General features: G+C 49.9%; 1 protein-coding gene across 3 annotated transcripts in view; it reads left to right on the forward strand.

Annotated features, from left to right (window-relative positions):
- Positions 1-23,792, forward strand: part of P3H2 (prolyl 3-hydroxylase 2) — a 124,075-nt gene that overhangs the window by 94,100 nt on the left and 6,183 nt on the right. For 2 of the 3 annotated variants that reach the window (XM_084639140.1, XM_084639141.1), the window contains exons 2-12: positions 1,480-1,626; positions 3,181-3,370; positions 8,809-8,940; positions 10,964-11,106; positions 12,190-12,279; positions 13,541-13,581; positions 15,135-15,229; positions 21,516-21,643; positions 22,841-22,936; positions 23,035-23,185; positions 23,664-23,781. In XM_084639140.1, coding sequence (XP_084495266.1) covers positions 1,480-1,626; positions 3,181-3,370; positions 8,809-8,940; positions 10,964-11,106; positions 12,190-12,279; positions 13,541-13,581; positions 15,135-15,229; positions 21,516-21,643; positions 22,841-22,936; positions 23,035-23,185; positions 23,664-23,781 — 1,331 coding nt within the window. The remainder of the gene's footprint in view (positions 1-1,479; positions 1,627-3,180; positions 3,371-8,808; positions 8,941-10,963; positions 11,107-12,189; positions 12,280-13,540; positions 13,582-15,134; positions 15,230-21,515; positions 21,644-22,840; positions 22,937-23,034; positions 23,186-23,663; positions 23,782-23,792) is intronic. The other variant, XR_014712983.1, reaches the window with a different exon arrangement.

Below are 23,792 nucleotides of genomic sequence, written 5' to 3' on the forward strand. Positions count from 1 at the left end.
TGGTGCTGTGATTAATTTTGGGGGCAGGGGCCTCAACCAGTGAAGCTGTCTCCTATCCTTTTCTCTCCCCATGATGGTGTGTATGGCTGTCAGCAGGCAGATGTTTTACCACATCTGCCTCTTTCCCTGCAGATCCCGCAGCTGCAGCCGGTGTGCGCAGGGCTGGACTCTCTACATGTGTAGGAGGCCTTGACCAGTGCAGGGCCAGCATCTGATAGCAGTTACACCAGTGTAAATCTGGAGTAATTTAGCTCAGTGGGATTAACTGCAGATGACATCGGTGTGATTGACAGCAGAATCTGCCTGTTTGCAATTTAAAATAGCCTGGCAAGGGCTCCATGGTCGCCTGTGCAAGCCAAGGAGAGCCTGGAGCCCTGGGTCTGACTGCAGGAAAAGCAGATGGGTAGGGTACTTTCACTGCAGGATGTTCCCTCCTAGTGCGGGGCTTACATGGGGATTCAGGTCAGAGAGTTTAGAGGGGTCTAGAATGGGAGGGGTGGCTGGTCTTTCATGTTTCCCCCCCCGACCCGCCCAGATTTCTTCCACACGTCCCCTAGAGCGGTGGTCCTCAAAGCCAGTCCACCGCTTGTTCAGGGAAAGCCCCTGGCGCGCCGGACCGGTTTGTTTACCTGCCACATCTGCAGGTTCGGCTGATCACAGCTCCCAGTGGCCGCAGTTTGCCGCTCCAGGCCAGTGGAGGCCGCAGGAAGTGGCGGCCAGTACGTCCCTTGGCCCGCGCCACTTGCCGCAGCCCACATTGGTCTGGAGCGGCGAAACGCGGCAACTGGGAGCCGCGATCGGCCGAACCTGCGGACGTGGCGGGTAAACAAACCAGTCCGGCACACCAGGGGCTTTCTCTGAACAAGCAGCAGACGAGCTTTGAGGACCACTGCGCTAGGGTTTGTGTTCCGTGATGTGTCAGGGCAAACGTGGCAACAATGGTTTAGGCATAGCCAGTCTTGGCACCAGGCTGTGTGTATTTACTGGCTCCAAGCAGCAGTTATTGTTGCTCTGTGCCTGTACCCACCTCTGAAGGAGCTGCTATCCCATAGTACACTTGGGGAAACTGAGTCGCAGACAAGCAAAGTGACTTGCCCAGGGTCACGCAGGCAGGCAGGAACAGACTCCCTATCTTCTAACTGCCCTGCACCAGGCTGGCTCTGGCATTGAAATCACTTCCTTCATTCTGCATGCTCCGTTTTTCCTCGATTTCGCCCATCACTCAATGTTGATCTCATTTGCTGCTGGTCCCTTCCCAGTCCCTGCTTTTGGCCATTGATGCACCCTTAGGACAGACGAAACGGCAGGATTTCCTCCCTGTGTTCAGCAGCAGTGGTAGCTTGGTCCCAAACGCCCCCGGAATGCTGAGCAGTGGTAGGTGGCGAAAGAAATCTTGAGTGTGGTGCCTTCATACGGAGGGCGGTTCTGGCTTGGGTTAGCAGGGCACTTACCAGCTGCCTGTTTCTTCCCTTGTTTTAGCTGAACCAGCTGGAGGAGGCAGCAGATGCAGCTCACACCTTCTTCATGGCAAACCCTGAGCACATGGAAATGCAGCAGGACATTGAGAACTACAAAACCATGGCTGGGAAGGTCCATCTGGTTGATCGAGAGGCCAAGCCGCACATGGTGAGTTTGGGAAACCAGCTCTGTCCACTGAGCTGAACACGTACGTCAAGTGTCAGCCAGCTTGGGGAAGAGTTTTGGGCCTGGAGGAAGGTAACACAGGCTACTGGCCAAGCTCGGTTGGATGGCGTATACAATGCTGTGACGTGAGCTCGTGCTAGCTAGAGAATATCGGTGCGTGAGCCTTTGGCCATGTCTATGCTGGGCATTAGAAAGGCAGCATTTGTCAATTCCCACCCCATTAGCATCTGCCTGGCTGCGCCATTACCCTGTGCATAGCCAAGAGATAACCACAGTGTCTCTGATTTACGTCAGTAAACATAGACTTGGTAGCATGGTCATTTTGCATTCATTTACACTTCCATTCAGGCATCTGTGCACCTGTATTTTCACTGTAGTCCAGCCATATGCATTTAGCCAGGGCACTTATTCACCCACCTGTTTTATCCATGTACATCCAAGGCAATGCATCAAATGTGCAATTCTGAGGGCTAAGCTCTGGCTGGCAGTGGACATGCCAGTGTTCTCTGGTCGTGAAGGTTCAACTGGAAAACAAATCTGTCAGAATTCCCTTTTGTTTTCGGATGCGTGTCCTCTTGGAGCTGACTGCACATCCTCGGTTATACGTATCCCCTGTCGTATGCCCGGTGACGCAACCCTCCAACCTGTCCTCTCTGTAGAGGAGCTGCTGACTCACACGCTGACTGCTTTCAGTATCCGCAATGGCCTGGTTTGACGGACGGCTCAGTAAATGGCTCTCTCACATTTACATGGGGGCTGGATTCTCCAGACCCCCTGAGATGTACCCAGCACAGGATGGTGTGGGTGAGGTGGGGGTGACAAAGGGGGATTTAAGCCATCTTCATTCCCGGACTGATCCAGAGCATAGGTGTCTCTCTTTTCCCAGCTATGCCAATGCTGGGAGAGGTACCGGTGTTATGTCAGGTCCATGAGCATGATCCAAAGCCCATTGAAGACAATGGAAAAACTCCCATTGACTCAGTAAGGTCTTGGATATGGCCGATATTATCTGGTAGTGCCCAGCCGGTTCAGCCAGCTTTACAACTGCTTTGTGAAGCAACCAAAATGAACCCAAAAACTGGGCTCATCGCAGTCACTGGTTAATGATTTTGTAGCGCTCTGGAGAATTTACACACAGGAGGTTCGTTAAGCAAACATCACTGTTCATTCAGCATAATGTGCAGTTCTACAGGATTCTCTTTTAGACCAGTGTGCCACATGGGCACTGATTTAATCCCAGCGTTACAGCACCTACCTGATTTAGGAGCCCAAGTCTTACTTTCAAAAGGGGGTTAGGCATTTGGGAGCCTAAATCCCTTTGACAGTCAAGGCTGTTCAGGCTCCGGAGTTCCTAAATCCTTTTTGAAAACGAGACTTAGGCTCCTAAATCTGGTAGGCGTGGGTGGCGATGCTGAGCACAGGAGTGCCTATACCCTTGTAAATCTTTGGGCCTCACTGCCGGGCACGTGGCCTGTGTCTGTACATGTTTGGGCCTGGTTCCCAGCTGCCTAATGAGCCTGTCGGGCTTCTTTGCAGGAGAACTACAGTGCAGGGGTGAAGCACTATGATCAAGAAGAATACGTGCTGGCCATCGAGTCCTTGGAGCGAGCGCTACGGGGCTACTACACCGCAGATGTGGAGTGCCGGGTCATGTGCGAGGGGCCTCAGCGGTTCGAAGAGTACGAGTACTTGGAGTATAAAGCTGACCTCTATGAAGCAATTGCAGGTGAGGTCTCTAACCAATCCCCAAGTCCCTTTAAGACGCAGGACATGTATGTGCCTTGGCTCCTGGGGTGTTTTTAACTATAAACTTTCACACCGTTGCTGAATTTGGCAAAGCGGCTTCCCTTCAATAACCGGCAGCGCTGAACTGTAAAGCCAACTGGGACCCAGGGACTCCTCCTTTTAATCCTGAATTGAAAACCATCTCCTTCAGTGGGCTTGGGGCTCACGTTCAGAGGTGCTGAGCACCTGCAGTTTTCATTGATTACAGTTGGTGTTATGGGTGCTCAGCGCTTCTGAAAATCAGGACCTCCACCTCTCTGCCTCCATTTTCCCCTCCACCAAAGGGGGACATTAACATCTGCCTTACCAGCGTGCTGCATGGCCATGCACTAGCTAGCTGCGTGTAAAGTGTTTTGAAGATGCTAAGGGGTCTAGAACAATGTGCATAAGGACACAGGACTGAAGAAACCTCCTGGATCATAGCTAGGGCCCTGTCAATTTCACGGTCATACGATTTATGATTTTTTAAATGTCCTTATTTCAGCTATTTGAATCTGAAATTTCATGGTGTTGTAATTGTAGGGGTCCTGGTCCAAAAGGAAGTTGTGGGGTGGTCGCAAGGTTATTGTCGGGGGGTGGGGGTGGGTTGCAGGAGTGCTACCCTTCCTTCTGCACTGTTGCTGGGGGCGGTGCTGCCTTCTGAGCTGGGCAGCTGGAGAGCGGTGGCTGCTGGCCGGGAGCCCAGCTCTGAAGGCAGAGCCATCGGCAGCGCCGAAGGAAGGATGGCACGGTACGGTATTGCCACCCTTACTTCTGAGCTGCTGTCTGCAGAGCTGGGCCCTGGGTCAGCAGCCGCCACGCTCTGGCCGCCCAGCTCTGAAGCCAGTGGAGAAGTAAGGGTGGTAATACTGCGACCCCCACTAATATAACCTTGTGGCCCCCCCACCCCCCGCAGCCCCCTTTTGGGTCAGGACCCCCAGTTTGAGAAACGCTGGTCTCTCCCATGAAATCTGTAAAGTATAGGGTAAAAGCACAGAAAAGGCCAGATTTCATGAAGGGAGACCAGATTTCATGGGCCGTGACGTGTTTTTCATGGCCGTAACTTTGGTAGGGCCCTAGTCATAGAGTCCAGTGCCCTGCCGTTGGAGGCAGCCCTGTCATATGACCTCATTCATAAACTTAGCATGCTCCATCTTAAAACTAGCTAGGTTTCGTGCCCACCAAATACTGATTGGAAGGCTGTTTCTGAACCTGTGCATGCAGGGGTCCAACTTTATCCCTGAAGTCCATGATGAGTCTGCATCTGAATTTCACGACTGGTCCCTGTCACTGTGACAGGCTGAACCAAAACCCCAAACGTCAGGAATCCAGATTCTGCCAATTGTGCACTTGCTGACCTGCTCCAAAGTCTGGCACGCAGGAGCCTGCAGTTGGGAGCAACGAGGCCCCTGTGTCAGGATAATGTGTTCACAACCCAGTGAGTGATAACAGCTCGACATTGCCCTTCTATAGCTCTTTCCAGCTGAGGGATCTAAAAGCATTGTGCAAACGTTGCATAGCACCCTGGGGAGAGGAATTACCACCCTGTTTATAAAGAGGGGGAAACGGGGGCACAGAGAGAAAGCAGCTTGCCCGTGATCAGTCAGCGAGTCATTAGCAGAGTCAAGAATGGAACACAGAACTCCTGGCTCCCAGTCCTGTACTTTTACCAACGTGAGCATCATACCTTCCAGCTGCCTAGACTTCCTGAGATTGGGAGGGCTGCACAGCTGGGTCCCGGGATGGGCAGGAATGATAAACAGGCCCAGCACACTTCATCCCTTGTTTTCATTAGTTAGGTAGGGAGGAAAGGATTTTGCCAGGTCATATTCTGAACAGCTCATTGTCTGAAAAGGCCGGGGACACTGACGAAAAAAAATAGGATAGATGCTAGAATAATGCGGAAGCGGCAAAGAATTACTAGAGATTAGAAACCTGTGCAGGGAATTGAACACTGCTGCTCTACTGTCCTTTGATTTGCATGTGTGGCCCTGAGCAAGGCAGGGTTAAGTGGGAGCCCTCTCTCCATAAACTTAATTGCCTGTAATTAGCAGTAAGGGAAAGCATAACAATACATTTGAGCCCACTTGGCCTCAGAAGTCTCATATATCTGCAGTTGGCCTGTCAGCTCTGAGAGCTGATGCATGGTTTTGGGGGGATTGTTTTTCTTCTGCTGCTATGGAAAATATTTCCATTCAAATGCAGATTAGTTTTTATTTGTGTCAAAACTCATTTGCTAGTACAAAGTCGAGAGCCTAACTGAGAGCAATGAGATGGGAAACCATGAGCACAACAAGAGGGAAGACTCTTTGCCTGATGATCTATCGATTGATCGTTTTTGGAACGAGACAGCAGATTGTTTGTTTGTTTTTTTTAATATTTACTCATGCAAGAAGAAAAGAGAAGTTTTCAAAGGCCTGATCTGCAGGTAGATTTCATACCTGTATGTCAGTTAGGGATCTCATTTCCCCACTCCCAACCCCAGCCAATGTAGATACACCAGTACATACCCTAGTGTAGATATAGTTATAGTGGCATAAAGGTGTCTTCTTCTGGAATATCTTATTCCCCTTTCCATACAGGAATAAGCTATCGCAGTGTAAGCAGCTTTTTATAACTGTGTAACTCTATCCATACTAGGAGGCTTGCAGTGCTTTAACTATACCAACATAGTTAAAACGACACCGGTATAATGAAAGTACCACTTTTGTGTGCAGATAAGCCCTAAGAGTCTCTGTGTGATAGGTTAACACCGCTCTGCCATCCATCCTCTCAGGTTACCTATACCAAACCCTGGGCATCATCATGCATGAGACCAGGAAAATCTGCAGCTCCTCCTGCCCCTGGAGCATGCGCCCAGAGACCAGCACTGCTGAGTTCCCACCTCTTTCCAAACAGAGGGTTCTGTGCTGTGAGTCCCGAGGAGACAGTCCCAGCGTCAGACAGCTTTGATCACCTCCTTTGGGGAGATCATTTGGCAAAGCTGCAGGTGGGACTCATTCAAAGTTGGCAAAACTCATGCTGGTTTAGTGCACGTATGTTGCTCTTGCTGCGTTCAGTGGCTTTGCACTCTGATGGCAATTGCGTGTGTTTCGGGGGGGGAGGGGGAGTCATTTGGGGAATAGTCAGAGCAGCAACAGAATCAGGTCGTACCGGGAGGAGGAGGAGCGTCGCCGTGACGTTAGTGAAAGGTGCTAGGCTTGGAGCTCTGGAGAGTGAAGCCCCGGAGCAGATAAAGTGTGGGCAGTGCAACCTCCCTTCACCCTGTTTCTCACAGTGGACGCGGAGGGACCTCATCTAGACTGAGAAGATTCTTCCGTGTCCTTGACCAGCTCAGCCCTTGGCCTTGCTGCCTACTGGAGCCAGTGCTGTGAATGGTTTTTGTGATGCTGTCCACTGGGAACTCGAGAGTGACCAAGAAACTCCCTTCCCAGAGGCTATTGAACAGCCATCCCATGGGAAAGGTTTTCAGTTCTCACTGAGACTTAAATCCGTGACCAGGAGGTGAAAGCGTTTATAGCCCATTACCAAGTCCCAGAGCCATCCAGCCACCCATAGAAACCAGCTTGACTGGAGCAGCTTGGCAAAATAACGTAGACTCCCGTTGCTGTTACGTGTCTTTCTACAGAGGACTGAGAGTGATACATGACAGGATGTCTTACTCCATAATTTACTGACAGGTCTCTGGTTCCCAGCCTCATTATATTTAGTGGAAAGAGGGAATTCTGATGCTATTGAGAAAATGGTTTTAAGTTTCTCCAAAACCATGTTTCATTCCCTATCCTGAGCTATTTTGTGGTGCTGCCACTCTCCACCCCAGAGGTGGCTGCATTTCAATGGCAGGTAATGATTCCTGCACGATCGCCGTAAAGTTTTGAAGGACGCTTTGAGAGCATTGAGGGGAAGCACTGTATGTCAGTGATGATTGATATTAGGATTTGCTGCCAACCTTCAGATCTAGGATGCTCCCAGTAGGTTTAAAGTTTAGCTTTCCCCTCCCCCACTCTCTCTTTAGTGCACGATGCAGAGTGTGTCTGGGAAATCAAATGTCCACTCACACTAACAGTTCTTTGAATCCCCAGAGCAAGACGGGGCCTGTTTTGAGTTTCCACTTGATTTCAGTGCAAGTTCCTAAAGCCGGTGTTTTGGCAGCTTGTGGGGGTGCTCTGGTAGCAGAGCTCATGTTTTGTTTCAAACCTATGTTTGTTCCTTAAAGGTTTTAATTGCATACAGAGGCACAGCAAGCAAAGTCGATTTGTAAGTACATTGCAGAAAAGGTCCCAAAGTGGAATCAGATGTCCGCTTTGGCTTGTACTGTGTGCTGTCACCAGTTAGAAATCTTGTTTATGGCAAGATGCTTGCCATTCAGTTAAACTAACCGGAGAAATGTGTCCTCTTTAAGAAGCGATGAACAGAAGGGTTCTGTCGATAGCATTCCTCCCCTTAATATTATTAGTACACATTCCGTCTGGCTTAGCTTGAATGGTTGCATTGAATTTCCCAGCCTGGCTTGCAGCAGTATTAATCTCAAACTGTCACTCAGCTGGGATGTGTCCCGTATTGTGCGTTTTGCTCTTGCAATAGAGAAAGGATCAAAGATCCAGTTCTTAAGTCTTTTGAAAGAGTGCTCCCACAGAAGTATATTCCGCTGTCAAGGGGGGAAATTGAACACAGGAAATTATGGGCTGTGCATCAGTCAGAACTTTCGAATAGAGCCTGTTATTTTATAGATTAGTCTCCAAAAGGAAGCAGTGGAAACCTTGTTGCAAGACCCATTTAAAAATGGTTTGAACAAACCACTGGAAAATATGTAGTAGAGAGTAATCTTACCCTGTTCCTCACCCAATTGGCTAGATGACTTCATAAGTCTTTCAGATCTCAGGTTTCTTTGATCTCCTTCTTGGTGTCCCTCCGAATTTTGACCCTCCGAGTCTGACAACTTCTGTTGATTCCCATTGCAAAGATCTCTCAAGAGGCCTATTGTATGTTGAGGTGGCTTTGCTGTGGCTTTAGACCGAAATAGTGGTTTCTGCAGTACAGTCTCTCCTCACCATGTGTGCAAAATTAACACCCTTGGAAGTTAACACAGAGTAAAACATCAGACACCTGCAACCAAGCTGTGCCTGAAGACTATGTGCTTGCAAGATGTTCAAGACCTGAGTTGAGTTATGAGTCCTGTTAGAAAGGAACATGACAGAAGGCCCAGATATTGGGCATGGACAGCATGTTCCCACTGACTTCTCAGAATATACTCAGCAGCTTACAGGATGGGGCCCCTGTGTCTTTGGTCTACTTGTGCCATGAAAGTTGTTCTCCATAAACCCAGCTGAGTCCATCTCTCAAGAGCTGATCATCAGCCTTCTGAGCACAGACATTGTCATATCTCTCTCTCCCTTGCAGATCACTACATGCAGATCCTGGTGTGTCAACATGAGTGTGTCCGAGAACTTGCCACCCGTCCTGGGCGTTTATCACCCATTGAGAACTACCTTCCTCTCCATTATGACTACTTGCAGTTTGCCTATTACAGAGGTAAAGCTGGGTTTCTCCATTTCTAGCAGCCCTTGCTTGCTTTTGTTACTCTTTTCGGGTTAGTGGGGACTGCTTTAGTTGGGGATTTAAATATTCTCCTGTAGGGTGTATGCCATCACAACGTAATGGCACTGGCTAGCTTATGAAAGGAGACTCAAAGAGCTTGGCTTGTTTAGCCTAACCAAACAAAGTCTATAGGGAGATCTGATTGTTCTCTATAAATACATCAGAGGGATAAATGCCAGGAAGGGAGAGGAGTTATTTAAGTTAAGTGCCAATGTGGGCACAAGAACAAATGGACGTAAACTGGCCATCAACAAGTTTAGGCTCAAAATTAGACAAAGGTTTCTAACCATCAGAGGCGTGAAGTTCTGGAGCAGCCTCCCAAGGGGAGCAGTGGGGGCAAAAAAACTAACTGGCTCCCAGACTGAGCTTGATAAGTGTATGGAGGGGATGGTATGATGAGGCTGCCTATGATGGCATGTGGCCCATTGGCAGCTGCCAGTAACAAAAATCCACCCTGGCTGGAGATGGGACAGTAGATCGGGAGGGCTCTGAGCTACTGCAGAGAATTCTTTCTCAGGTATCTGCTTGGTGGGTCTTTTCCACATGTTCAGGGTCTAACCAATCACCGTATTTGGGGTCTAGAAGGTTTCCCCCAGGTCAGATTGGCAGAGACCTCTGCAGCCTGGGGTGTGGGTCACTTGCTGGTTTAAACTAGTGTAAATGGTGGATTCTCTGTAACTTGAAGTCTTTAAACCATGACTTGAGGGCTTCAGTAACTCAGCCAGAAGTTGGGGGTCTATTTCAGGAGCGGGTGAGGTTATGTGGGCTGCAGTGTGTAGGAAGTCAGACTAGAATAGATGGTCCCTTCTGACATTAGTCTATGAGAGCATGAGAACCAGAAAATAAATCCAGTTAAAAACTGAGAGTGGAAGAGCCCTGCCTAGTGTTACTCTCCAAGCTGAATGAAGTGCAAAGAGTGAAGGGCCATATTTTTAAAGGTTATTTAGGTGCCTAAATAGGCACCAGGTGGGGGAGTTGGATGCCAACGCACTGTTGAAAATCCCACTGTGTGCTTATCTGTGTCTTTAGCCCCTAAATAAGCTTTAAAAAGTCTGGCTCTAAGTGCTTTTATAAAAAGCAGCATCACCAGCCTTATTTGCTCACAACCAACCACCACAAACTCATGACATTGGCTTAACAATCATGAGATTCTTTTTTTAATGATACGTTTTGGGATCTTTTCATTGGCTTTCTGGTTTCTGAGCCTTTGGAGTTTGTGTTTCTGAGCTTTTTTACTGCAAACGCTAGGGCTATAAACTTCTCTTTTAACAAAAGGTAAACTGAGAATCTCCTGTAACAACCTAAAATAAACAACAAAGATCGCGAGAGTCGCAACAAAATCGCGAGCATTGGCAAGACCATAGAAATAATTACTTGTGCTTATTGTCGATAGTAAAACAACATGTAGGATAAGACAATGGTCTGTTTATTAAAAGCACCTACAATCGGTGTCCTAGAGAGGAATATACTAAGAGCCCGAGAATAAGCAAATGTGGCAATAAACAACATGAGAATCATAAATCCGACTTAAAACTGGGAGCTTGCTCATTTCTCATATTCACTGATTTCCATCCCCCTTATTTTCTCTCAGGGACTGTGGTCTGCTGCTGATTCCAGGCTTCTGTCCTAGCTCCGTCCCCTGATTTGCTGGGTGGCCTTGGAAAAGCCACATAACTTCTCTGTGCCTCGGTTTCCCCCTATGTAAAATTGAGATAATAAGACAGAGCTATTTCAGAGGGCTGTGGTGGAGCTGATTCATAAATGTCTATCATGAGCCTGGGGGCCATCAGGTGAAAGTCTGTACGAGTGAAAAGTCTCATCCATCCGTCTCTGGCTGGCTTCTTCCTTATCTCTCCTCCTAGTTAGCTGCAACACACCTGTCACCTCTGAGTCCTCTGGATCGGTCATGCCATGTAGTCTCCATGCCGTCCCCAACCTCTGCTCTGCTCCCTTGCAGTTGGCGAGTACATGAAAGCCCTAGAATGTGCCAAGACCTACCTCCTGTTCCACCCGGACGATGAAGCTGTCTTGGAGAACGCGGATTATTACAAGAGCCTTTTGGAAGAGGCTATGGACCCGGAGACCATCAAACCCAGAGAGGTAAGAATACATAAATGTATTGAAATTACCCTGCATGGCACCACAACTGAAGCATTGTTTGGAAGTAGCTCAATTGATGCAGCAATTTGGCAATCTCCTAGTACCATCACCGATGTTGAGGAAAGGTTAAAGGATTGTGGCCAGGTGGCTCTCTTGGTCACGTTCGGGATTAATGCCAGTGGCTGGTGTGACCGTTTTTAGCCAGATGACAACCAAGCAGGGGGGATGTGATGCCCACGTAGGTGTATGGCCCAAGGAGGGAGAGGGATTGTTTAGGAGGACAGGAGTAGGAGCAGTGTGATGAAATAGGATAAGGAGCATCCGGAGAACTCCAGACAGTCCCGGCTGTTAGTCAACTGGGCAAGTGGTGAAAGCCAGTCTTACCGCTTGAGTCATTTAAAGCTAAACTGGGCAAAGCACTCCAAACTGTTCTGCAGGGAACAGCTCTGCAGTAAGTGGGGTGGGGATTAGCCTTGTGTCAGATGACGAAACAGGACTTATTGAGTCACCACTGGAGGAAATATCTTTCTAGCAATAATTTTCCCATAGTGGGTCCCTTTCCCATGCTGGAGAATGTTCCCGTCACAGCCCTGAGAGACGTCTCCTCCTGCCAGAGCTGGATGTGTCTTAGATACTTATCTGGCTCCGATTTGCATAGTGCCCCACAATCGGTAAGGAATTTAGCCTCACAGCAACCCTCTGCAGTAGGGCAGGGCTGTTATGCCCATGTACAGAGGGGAAGGAGGGGTGCAGAGAACCTGAGGCCTGGTCTACACCTAAAATTTAGGTTGACCTAGCTTCTTTGCTTAGGGGGTATGAAAAATTCACACCTCTGAGAGACCTCGTTCAGCCGACGTAAACCCCAGTGTAGACGCCGTGTGGTCGTTTCTTCCAGCAGCCTTGGTACTGCCTCTCGGGGGCTGGGGCGGTTCCTCCAGCTACGGAAAACCCCTTCCATCACTGTGGCAACTGTCTGCACTTGTTGCCTCAGTGAATCGCCCGCGGTCATGCAGGAATCCTGAATTGGAGGCTCATGCCCTGACCAGCCTCACGCTTCCTTCTCCCTTCCCTCGGCTATTGCAGGAGGCTGCCAAGTTTCTGAGGCGTCATAAGCTGGAGTCTGACCTCTTGCAGACGGGAGCAACTGGCCTGGGATTCGCATACACTGAGCTGGTAACGACATGTAGCTCTTCCTTGCCATTGCAGTTTGTTAGTTCCAAACTTTGCCGCCTGATTTCAGTCTGGTTTTCTGTCCCCATTAGCAAGGCCAAGCATGTGAAGTGAGGGATGAGGTATGTCTCAAAGCAGTCTATCAACGTCCGTTTAAGTCCAGAAGAATGTATTGGCCTGACAAGCCATACAGGTGTTACCAGTGTGTAACAGAGACAGACCCCACCTGTTAGACCCCTGTCACTGTAGTAGCTGGCTGTCTCACATTCTTTAATATGGGCCCCTTTTCAGTCTAGTTACAGACCTTTCAGTGATGCTCGTCATGGTTTTGTCATCTGTGAAGCACTCAGTTAAAGAACTAAACCTTCCAACATTCTTGTCTACTGGGGAAGTCATGTTAGCCATGTTTTGCTGTTGGGGAAACTGAGGCAGACACAGAGAGGCTAAGTAACTTGCCCAAGGGTACACAGGAAGGCTGTGGCAGAGTAGATGATTGAATATGGGCCCCAGGCCAGTGTGTTAGCCATTGGACCATCCTTTGTAAGCAACTGAAGTAATGGATTTGCAGATTAGAGAACATCCTGAATGCCACTGGACTGCGACAGTGCTCCAAAGCCATGCACCCATGACTCCACCCATGTGGAAGTGCAGAGTGGAATATGCATGCAGATTCTTCACTCCTTTCCCTTCTGCCTCACCTTTTCTTTGGGAGAACCAATGCCACAGCCATTACGTGGGCTTTGTGCCATTTGCTGACACTGTGACCTGTGTACCTTTCCCTCACATGTGGGGAGAGGGAATGGTCCTGATAGAGATACGAGGATCTGAACCCTCTCGGAGCAGTTTGAATGTCGATGTAGACTTCATAGCATGGCTTGTGGCACCTTAGAGACTAACCAATTTATTTGAGCATAAGCTTTCGTGAGCTACAGCTCGCTTCCTCAGATGCATACTGTGGAAAGTGTAGAAGATCTTTTTATATACACACAAAGCATGTATTTTTTCATCGCTGGATGGAGAAAAGCGTGTGCGCGTGTGTAAGGCAGAGAGACCACTGCAGAGACGGTCCGAGAAGGGGAGTGTAAACGTGCTCCCTGGGCCACGCCAGCACAGACATCACCTGCGCGTTCCCAGGAAGCTGGTTTTTCTGCATTCCCATCTCCAGTGTTTAAAAACTCCAGTGTTTTGTTTTTCCTCCCGAATTGTTTCCGTGGGTCACTTTGATCATTCCGTGTAAAGAACCCACCCCCCTCTCTTGTTGCAGGGCTACTGGAGCCGCTCCGGTGCCCGTCAGGACGAGCACAGGTAAGTCCCTGACCAAAGGCACAACCTTGTTTTCTGAACTGAAGGTTTCGCAGGAATGAGCACAGGGTTTTAAAATGGCCGCTGCTGTGATCGAGAGACCAGTCCGTTTGCTGAAGAGAGCCGAAGCGGTACCTGATGTTTCCAGTCCTGAACTCCACATAGCCCAGCAAGCTCAGTAACTCAGTGGAAATGACGGGTCCCTTTTCCATCTAGTTACAGACCTTTCTGTAGCACCCATCATGGTTTTATCTGAGTGTCTCACAAACATTCATGAATTAAACCTCCCAGCACCCCAATCTAGTAGGGAAACGGTGTTAGCCAGGTTTTACTGATGGGGAAACTGAGACACGGAGTGCCCAAGTGACTTGACCAAGGCTACCCAACCAGCCAAGAGCTAGAACCTGGATCTCCTCAGCCCCAGTGCTGTGTGTGAGTGCAGAGAACATGCTGCTCTCCTTAGAACACAGGGTTCTGAGACGCTCACATCTCATGCAAAGGATAGCACCTCACCTCCATGCTGGGCCATGGGCGCCGGACTCCTTCAGAGGGGGGAGCATCACCTGTGGAAGCACTCATAGCCTTCCTGCAGCATGGAGGTGTTCCTGGGAGGTCCTAGTGTGTTTAGCTTGTGAGACCTGATGGGTGCATAGAGCAGGGTGCGGGGCTGCACATGTATCCCTGCAGTGCCTCTGGGTCACAGATAAGCTCCACTGATGAGGCAATATGGCATAGAATCATAGAAGATCAGGGTTGGAAGGGACCTCAGGAGGTCATCTAGTCCAACCCCCTGCTCAAAGCAGGACCAACCCCCAACTAAATCATCCCAGCCAGGGCTTTGTCAAGCCTGACCTTAAAAACCCCCATGGAAGGAGATTCCACCACCTCCCTAGGTATCCCATGCACAGCTGCTGCTCATAAACCTAAGGAACCTGCTCTGGGGAGCTTCAGTCTCTTTGGTGTGACTATTTGGTGGTACCTTTCAAAAGCACAAAATACTACCCCAAAGGTTTGGTTTTTGTTTTAAAAAGGTAGTTTGAATGGATTGTGACCCATGACCCCGGGGGCAATCCCGTGGTTCGCTAGGAGCTGTGCTGTTATAGGGACAGCACTGGATATTTGAATTATTAAACATGTCTGCCATGCTGTTCTTTTCCTCAAGTGCTAGTTTCTGGTGGTACCGGTTTAGACGTCAAGATCGTGCAACCAACATACAAACACTGAGGCCAGCGTTTTCAAAATGACTCATGATTTTAGGGGCCCAGACACCATAAAGGGTTTCCAGCAAGTGCAGAATTATGCCCTGCCAAAAAAAATCTGGTCTCTTTTTTGAAGGTGTCTCAGGTTGAGCACCCCAAATCCCTACTCTGTTTTGAACAGCGCCTCCTTTCCTTTCCTTTCCTTTCCTTTCCTTTCCTTTCCTTTCCTTTCCTTTCCTGTGTGCGTGTGTGTGTGTGTGTTACTGATTTTTCTGGTGGCTGCAAAAAAAGCAGCATTCCCAGAATCTGAAACCCACTGAAAACTCATGGCTTTTCCTCTTCTCTCCTGCTCCCCAGAGTCCCCTCGGGTGTTAACAGTGAGCTGGCAGATGGTCCCGCACTGTCTCTGGAAAAGAAGCCTGCACCCAAAATGGATCGAGAGCTGCGGGAGGGTAAGTCTGCGCCAAGGGTCTCCACCCAAACCAGAGGCTTTCTGTGAGCCATGAAGACACGTATTCTGTCGCTAGAGGGAATGAAGCCACGGAGTCACATCCTAGTGTCAGCTGTGGGATTTGCAGTTCTGTTTGTTACAACCCTGCGTGACGCTGCCAAAGTGAGGGACCTATTGCTTTTGCCATCATGATGCCCTGCAATTAGGGCCTAATTCTGCAAGCTGCTGAGTGCTCTCCACTGAGCTCAGAATTTGGAGCTAGGAGACTGGATTAGGTGGTGCTCTGAAATGGCAGTTCCCGTGTTGTGATTTATACTGATCCTGAGCACTATGTACCCTTAGTGCTCTGTGGCACCTTTCACCTTCCAAACATGGTCCGGCTATTAATCCTCACACGTTACCCCTGGAGGCGAGTATTTTCCCTGTCGCCCGAAGTCGCACGCTGAGTGACAGTGAAGCATTAGACTTTTGGGGGAATTCCCAGCCCCCACCACTTTGCTAGCAGCCCTAGGCCTATCCTCTGATTCCAGTGAACACTGCATATTTGTTCTCCTTGTTCTCCTACAATTTCATATCTTGGCTTAGTTCAAGTTATTTCCTTTTAAAGCCTGGTAGGCACATTATCTGCAGGGGTTTCAACTGGTTCAGTGATTGTTTCCCAGTCAGAGAGACTAGCCATCAATTATTATACTAAGAGCTGAGCTTTTCCCTCGGATGATTTTGAAATCAGGTGTGCTCTTGCCAAATTCCAAAGCCATTCCTTCGCTTCAAAGCAGTCTGACAGCAAGCCAGCCATAGCAGATCTCCTGTCTCCACTGCTAAGCCGGCTCCATCTTGCTTGCTTGGGAGAGAAAATCATGTCAAATATCAGGACCTTTGCTCTGCTCTTTGGATGGGGCCAGGGGAAGGTTCTGCCCTCTGGCTGTCATTGTAACAAGATCTTGCAAAGTTTCCCGGGTAATCCTGGCCATTGCTCCCTTTGGAAATCATAGTCAGTGGTTGCAGTCAAAAATGATGCAGAGCATTAATAACACTGTGTGATCAAAACTAGAGGAAACCAACATTTGCGCTTGCCAGGGCCACATCAGCTATTTATTCAGATCATCAGCGGCTGAGCCCAGTTTGCGTGCAATGGAGCACATCGCGGTCACCGTCTTCCTTAATATCAAGGCACAACTCTCAGCAGCAACAAATCTCCCCCCTCCTGAGCTGAGTGTCCTGGCAGCCTTATACCACGTTGCATGTCCCTCCAGGGGCTGCGTTTGGCCCACCGTCGCCGTAAGTGATCAATCTATTGCTCTCAATCCCCGGCACAGCACAAGCAATGTAGGAAAGTCTGGTATTTGAGAGCTTTCAAGCAAGTTGCCTAGTACAAAAGCTAATTGGTTTGGTTTTTTGTTTTTTCTTTCTTTAATTTTTGTGCGAAATTTTCACTTTAGCTGAAATTCTCCAAGTTTTCAGGAAAAAACACGTACCAAAACTAAAAGATTTTCAGTTTCTGTCTTCTCCCCCCCCCTTTTAATTCCCTTTTTATTTTCCTTGTTTCCAGTGAAAAAAGGAGAGAAGAAAAGGAAGAGAAGGGGGGGCACGAGGAAAAAGGATTGGTTTTTGTTTGTAAAAAATCTGAAAAAACACTCTCCAAAAATTGGAAAAAATGGGTGTTATTTTTCATTCCTTTCAGAGATTTGCCCAGAAAAACCCTTTGTGACAGACTCTGTCCGGGACACATTTGGGACCTGATTCTTTCCTGTCCTGGCTTTGCATAGGCATAATTTCACTGAGCTCAGTGGACTTGCTGCAGATTCCCACATGTGTCATTTAGATCAGAATCTGGGCCCCCATGGTGTCTAGAAAGAAAATGCCAGTGACCTTGTTGCCCTGTTCCATTCCAGCTTGTTTTGATGCCTGAGATATCGGAGCCCCTCTGCTCAAGAGCATATAAAGTCTCGGGACACACTGGAGGCCAAACAAATCATTAGTGCAGTCACTGTGTATGTGTGATCAACAGCTTGATCCCGCTGCAGTTGTAACCACAGGCCCGGGAGGCTGGAGGAGCCTAGCCAAGTACATACCTACGGTGTGATACAAGGATGCAGTGTTTGCATTACAGCTCCCAAGGCGGCTGCTGTAAGTTGGCTGGGTCAGCTCTGTGCAAACTGGCTGTTAGGAACCTAAACACGTTTGTAAGGCCTTTTATTCCTTCAGGTTTTTTTTTGTTCTTTGATCTCGACCCACACTGGGCTCCTCTCTGCCAGGATAAACATCCCAATGTTGTAGGGTCAGCCCTGGCAGACGCCAAAGCCAGCCAACACATCACGAGCCTCTCCAGAAAATACTGCTCTTGAGGATGGGCTCCCAGAGTACCGGGAGGAAAGGGACGGCAGCTTCAGCTTCTCCACGCACCAAGCCACCTCCTGCCATCCTCGTTTCAGCCCTGGCCACACGGAGCAGGCACTTGGGGTGCAAAGATCATATTTGTTTTGAGCTAAGCATTCACCTGGCTTTGAAGTTACAGGCAAACCTTAATTCACTCGAATTCAGGTTTTACTGAAGATTGGTTGTGTCCCCTGAGCCTGGAGAGGGCACGAAGCAGGGCAGGAAGGGATGAGGATTGCCAAAGTTAGCCAAACTCCCCACCGTTAGCATTATTCCAGAAGCTGCTGGTTTCATTGCCTGTGGTGGGGAGTGCGCATGGTTTCCCCAGTCCTGAACATGATGTGGAGCTGCATTGCTGCAAGGCTTAGAGGCTCCACAGGGCTAGAGCTGCTGGGCTATGCAGAAATGGAGCTGCTGGATCTCCAAACAGCTGATCCTCAGAAGGTCTTGGTGTCTCCTGAGAATTTGAGGACTTGGGTTTTGCCTCTGAACTCTGATGCCAAACTCCTTTGGGTTGGCCACCCCCGTTTGTGCACAAAGTTGGCCAGAGGTTTGATTGAATGAATCTCAGAGCACATATTAGCTGTCAGAACTAATACGGCTCCTTTTTATTTTTGGCTGCAAGTGATCTGTTGTAACTGTAGCATACAGTTGGCATCATTCGTGGCTTTCCCCAGTGGATGGCTGGAATTACAAAAATATCGCCAAAAATTAAAAGCCTCCCAAAGGGACAACCATTATGGCTCCACTCCTGAATGGCGTGGGGTGGGGATTAGTAATAAAATCAAGGGATTAGGGACAGAGCCTTTCACTGCTTGGGACCATTGGTCTGACTCAGCTCCATGGAACTTGCATGGAAAGCTCCCCACTGATTTATGGTCAGTAGATAAGGCCCCAAATCTTGTTCACTTTACTCCCAGAAGGACTCCTGTTAGCTTCCACTGGTTGTTCCCTTGGGTGAAGCAAGCAGAATTGAGCCCTCGGTCAGCTGTTTGGTGGCTTATATGGGCCTGTCTGGGAAATATAACCACTGGGACCCCTGAAGTTAGATGACGATGACAAGGACCGGTCGCGTTCAGCATTGTGTCTGCTGGTCCTGGTTAAACTCAGAGGACTGCGAGTCAGAGCTCCTGGGTACCATTCCCAGCTGCATGGGACCAGTTAACCCCTTTGTGCCTGCCTTTGCCCATCCTCTAAGTAGTGGTGATGATGCTTCCCAGTGAGAGGCTCGGTGGATGTCTGTAAAGTGTTTGGAGACCGCCACGTGAACAGCGCCAGGCCAGGGCAAATCCTTCGGTTTTGTAAAGACAATCTAGCCATGGGCAAAGCCCCAGCACTTACCCGTTTGCACTGTAGAGCTCACCTGCATGGTACATGCTGGGACCTGGCCCAGAGCAGGCGCCAGGTAGACCAGCACCTACAAACAGAAGGAAGATGAAGTTTCATGTTTGTGATGTAGCAGTGACCCTCCTTTCCCTGGCTGGGGCATGCAGCACGGCCATGTCAACTTGCTGGCTGTTTGTGGTTCACTTTTTAACAGCTCCATCCTGTTGAAGTTGATCTTCTGCCAGCAATGGGGAGCTACTGGAAGCACACCCAGAAGGAAGCAGTAACAAAAGCTTTCTTAGATGTGCCCACTGTATTGTGTATGTATAAGAGACGAACCTGATCCAGGAAGTTCAGAGCCCGGTTGGATAGTGCCCCGAGTGTGTGAGGTTTTGATCCAGGCCTCTCTTTCTGATCCATGCTGGTTTGTAATAAATATTATCCTCAAGCAACAAAACAGACCGTGAGGGATGCTCCCTTTTCCAGGAAACCTAAATCTTCTTCGCAGATCATTCCTCGGCAAGCAATGGGATCTCAGTATCGTGTCTCCTCCATTGGCCTGGGGCCCTTCCAAAACAGCAATGTGCTGCAGCTGACAAAAAAAATAAAAAGCAGCATTTAATAGTAATGTTCCATCGTGCCGAATTTCGAGAGAAATGCTGTTCTGCCACGGCCCGCTTTTTATTGCGGCGTTCCAAGAGCAGATCTGTTTCCCGTGGCTCCGAAGCGTTTCACCTTCCCCCCAGAGAAACATCGGGGTGAGGGTTTAGTTTTCGAAACACACAGACTTTTGTTCTCATTGTCTTGTCTTGTTTTTCCGTTTGAATGAGGGCGGCCTCATCCCATGTCCGTGCGCAGGAGAGAGAGCCAAATGGCTAATCACTTCCCCGCTCCCTGCAAGGTAGGCGTCTGATTCGCCAGCTGCCTAGTATTGATTTGTGTTACCCTCGGAGCTAGGCGCTGTACAAACCCAGGACAAAAAGCCTGTCCTGGCCCCAATCTGCAGTGTGGAACGCTGGCCCATGGCAGACTTGTGCCAAGTGATGATGGCAGTATCTCCATACTATCAGGACAATACATTGCCCAGTATATTTCATAGAGGACCTCAAAACCAACCCAAGATATGACCCATTATGAACAGATATGAACCGATGGTGTAAAATCCTTCCACAAAAAAGGGATCTTGGCTGGAATCTCCAGGGAATACCACGTGAAACCAGTGTGTGCGCCCCACGGCCCAGTAAAACGTGCAACGTCTCGTGAGCTGGTGTTTGACAGCGCTCCCGCAGCCAAAGGATGCCGCATCACAGCGGCATCGTGCTGAGTCGCAGCAGGGCTGTGTACGGCTGCAGCGCCGGGACACCGTGATGAAGTTCTGCTGGCCCGAAATCATGTTAGTGCCCCTACGAGCTTGCAGGCCTGGAAAATGGGCTCTGCCCCAGAGCATAATGGGAGGGGGAGGTGCAGGCCAGCCTTCGTAGAGCAAATCCCAGCCAGGGGCTCTTCTAGCAATAGATAAACTAGGCAGCAGATACAGCTCCTCTGTCAGGACAATTTGAGTGGCATTGCGACCCTGCGTGCCAGGTTGCAATGCCACTCTCTGCAATTTGGCCCGGCCGCCTCTCTGGCGTGATGGAAGGGCGGCTGGGCCAAATCAAGCCTACGAGGAGGGGGGCAGAACATTGGGGTTCGAGCAGCCTGCGATCACAGCCATTGCCTTTCTGCCTCCAGCCCTTCCCAGGGCCTTTAGGAATGACCCCTTCAGTAATGGGACCTTGGGACGAGGAATGGTTTGTGATGCGCTAGCCCATGGAGGCTGCGTTTGGGAAGCCAGGCCCTTTTGTGCGAGCTGCTGCACACGCCTCGTGGGATGGTCCCTGCGCCAAGGAGCTTAGAACGTGGAAAACGAGAGACAAGAGAAGGATACAGCAAACTGGAGGGGACACAGTGTAGGGGTGAGACTACTGTGAGCAGCACAAGGGAATGGTCCCCAGCGGCACAGAACCGTCTCTTCCACAGCTTCCCTGTCTCCCAGGAGCCCTGCGTGGGGTGGGGGGAGGAGATCCGCTCCGTGACCGCAGATTGGCCCTCAACGAGAGCTCCTGTCAGCAGCCTTGGGCTGGAATAATGCAGCTCGCTCCCAGCAGCCACAGAGTTAAAAAAAAAAGACAGAAAAAATGCTGATGACTATTCCCGGGGCCAGTGCGTTGAGAACGAACACAGTGGAAATTTAGGGTCGACTTTAAAATAGGAATTGGTTCTATTGGCTGCTCTGAAAAAAGCCAGTAAGCTGGTGTCCGGGGCCCCATTGCATCTCCGTGCAGCGTTTTAGAGTCTGGCCCGTGCATTGCCAAAGAGCCTGATGAGAAAGTGGGAATCTCTGGCACTCTCGCAGGGAGCGGATTTCACCTCTGTGTCTTTGTTATTGACACGAGGCCAGGTCCTGCTCTCCGTTACACGGCTGTGAAGCCAGGCCTCTGGAATCCCACCAAGGTGACCTCAGCTGGCCTGGTGCCTCCGTGTGACTGACAAGCCAGGGAAGAGGTGTCATGTTCAGGGTTGTTTTATATCTGTCTTTCCCGTAGGGGGTTCTCTGCTCTACAGCGACGTGAAGTTCATCTATAACTCCCAGCAGCTGAACGGCACGCAGCGAGTGCTACTGGATAACGTCATATCGGAGGAGGAGTGCCGAGAGCTGCATAGAGTGGCCAATGTGAGTATCGGAGATGGTGGGGATGGCTGCTGGGTGGAGGGCAGAGAAGGGGGGTTGCTGGTTGCAGGGAAGCCACGTGGGCAGAGGGTCTGGGCCAGGGAGCCATGTGGAGTGGGTGTAACTGTCTGATTTTGCCTAACTGCACAAGGCCCCCAGCAAACACAAAGAACGTGTCTCCAAATTCCACCCTCCCACATGCACGTAACCGCTAACGAGGTCTCTGGGAGTTGCGTGTGTGTATCCAGGGTCAGAGCTTGGCTTCTGCAACAGAACTGTGTGATCCAGGCACTAGGGGAGCATATCAAATGCCGTCTACAATCCCCACTGCCGGCCCGTGCTTTGACACCGATAGACACCAGCTGAGGATCTGGCCCACTGTGTTTGCCAGTTACATGAGAAGACCAGTTAGGGAATAGCCCACTCCTAAATAATCTCTTTGCTTGTGTTCCAAGTAACCCCTGAAGTGAGTCGAATCAACTCATTCACTTTTCCCCTAGTGGTGCAGTTTGTTTACTTTTTGCATTTCACTCAGAAGGAACAGCGATAGCAGCCAGCTGTTTTCACTAGCTATCTATCATTTTCTTCCTGTTTCTCTCTGCACACAGGGCCATAAGCTTTGAGTTCAACAAGACTTTTGGGGAAGGGGGAAACAGGGGGAGCCTTGAATCCCACAGCCGATATTTTCATTTTAAAAAACTGGATGACATTTAAGGAAAGTTCATGAGTTGCGAGGATAATTTTCCATATTTCTTCCTTAGCAAAACTGAGCTGTGTTCTCTAACAATAATACCCAGCTTTTACATGGTGCTTTCAACCCATAGATCTCCAAGGACTTCACAGAGGAGATAAGACGATCTGATTTAGAGAGGGCACGGTGGTGGAGTGGCTTGCTCGAAAGCAGGGTAGTAGCTGAGCTAAACACAGAGCCCTGCACTCCTGAATCTCCCTGGGTTGTCATAGACCCATGGCGGCTTAATTGTCATTTCAACCAGTAACAATGTTGCCATCAGCCCTTAGCTGACGGTGCCATTGACGGTGACCAAAGCAGAATGGAACCCACCTGATTTCGTCTGTAGTTCTTATTGGTGAGGGTTCAGTATTTAGGGTGGGGAGAGCAGGATGAAGAATAAAACTGATTTGGGGTTTCTGCTCAGGATAACCGATATCCCTGACCTCTGCTCGTGTCATTTCTTCCAGGGGATCATGCTGGCTGGAGATGGCTATCGAGGGAAAACCTCACCCCACACTCCCAACGAGAAGTTTGAAGGGGCCACTGTCCTCAAAGCTCTCAAGGTGCGGTTTGCCCCTCTCTCCAGCCCCCGTGGCTCGGCGGGTGGCTCCGCCACCCTCTGGGCGGCCAGTGCTCACTCTGGTGTGTGATTGCCCTGCAGCTCGGCTACGAGGGGCGCGTCCCGCTGAAGAGCGCCCGCCTGTTCTATGACGTCAGCGAGAAGGCCCGCAGGATCGTGGAGTCCTACTTCCTGCTGAACTCCACCCTCTACTTCTCCTACACGCACATGGTGTGCCGCACCGCCCTGCCGGGTAAGGGGGCAGGGGCCGGCCTTGCGGCTCAGTGCTTAAGAAGCAGTCAAGAGGGAGGGAACGGAGCTGTTGTACGTACAACGATTTTGTACTGTCTCCTGCCTCAGAGATCCCTGCCCCACGTCCTCCCTGGAGGAAGCCACCTGCAGGGGGCATGAGTTGGTTCATTCTTTCGCTCTTCATCTCTCCTCGTCTGCCTCTCCTCCTTCCTCTCTCTCTCTCAGTGCCCCCCCTTGCTCTCCTTCACCCCAGATTGGGGTGTCTGTTCCATCAGGCTCATGGTGTTTCAAGTGAGCGCAAGGCAGGTGTCAATTCTTTGTCTCCAGGCTCCCCAGATTCCCCCTTTTCGCCCGCTGTCTTTGCATTTTTGCTGGCAGCGAGAGCCCTCCAAGTGCAAATGCCCCTGGGGGGAGCTGAGCTCTGAGACCCTGTCATGCTTATCTCATCTCTTCCTCTCCCCCCGCGTGGTACTGCCTAGGCCAGCAGGAGAAAAGGAACGACCTAAGCCACCCCATCCATGCCGACAACTGCCTGCTGGATCCCGAGGCCAGCGAGTGCTGGAAGGAGCCCCCGGCCTACACCTTCCGGGATTACAGGTAGGAACGCA

This window comes from Lepidochelys olivacea (genome assembly GCF_965140295.1).
Source record: "Lepidochelys olivacea isolate rLepOli2 genome assembly, chromosome: 9".
Classification (NCBI taxonomy): Eukaryota; Metazoa; Chordata; order Testudines; family Cheloniidae; genus Lepidochelys; species Lepidochelys olivacea.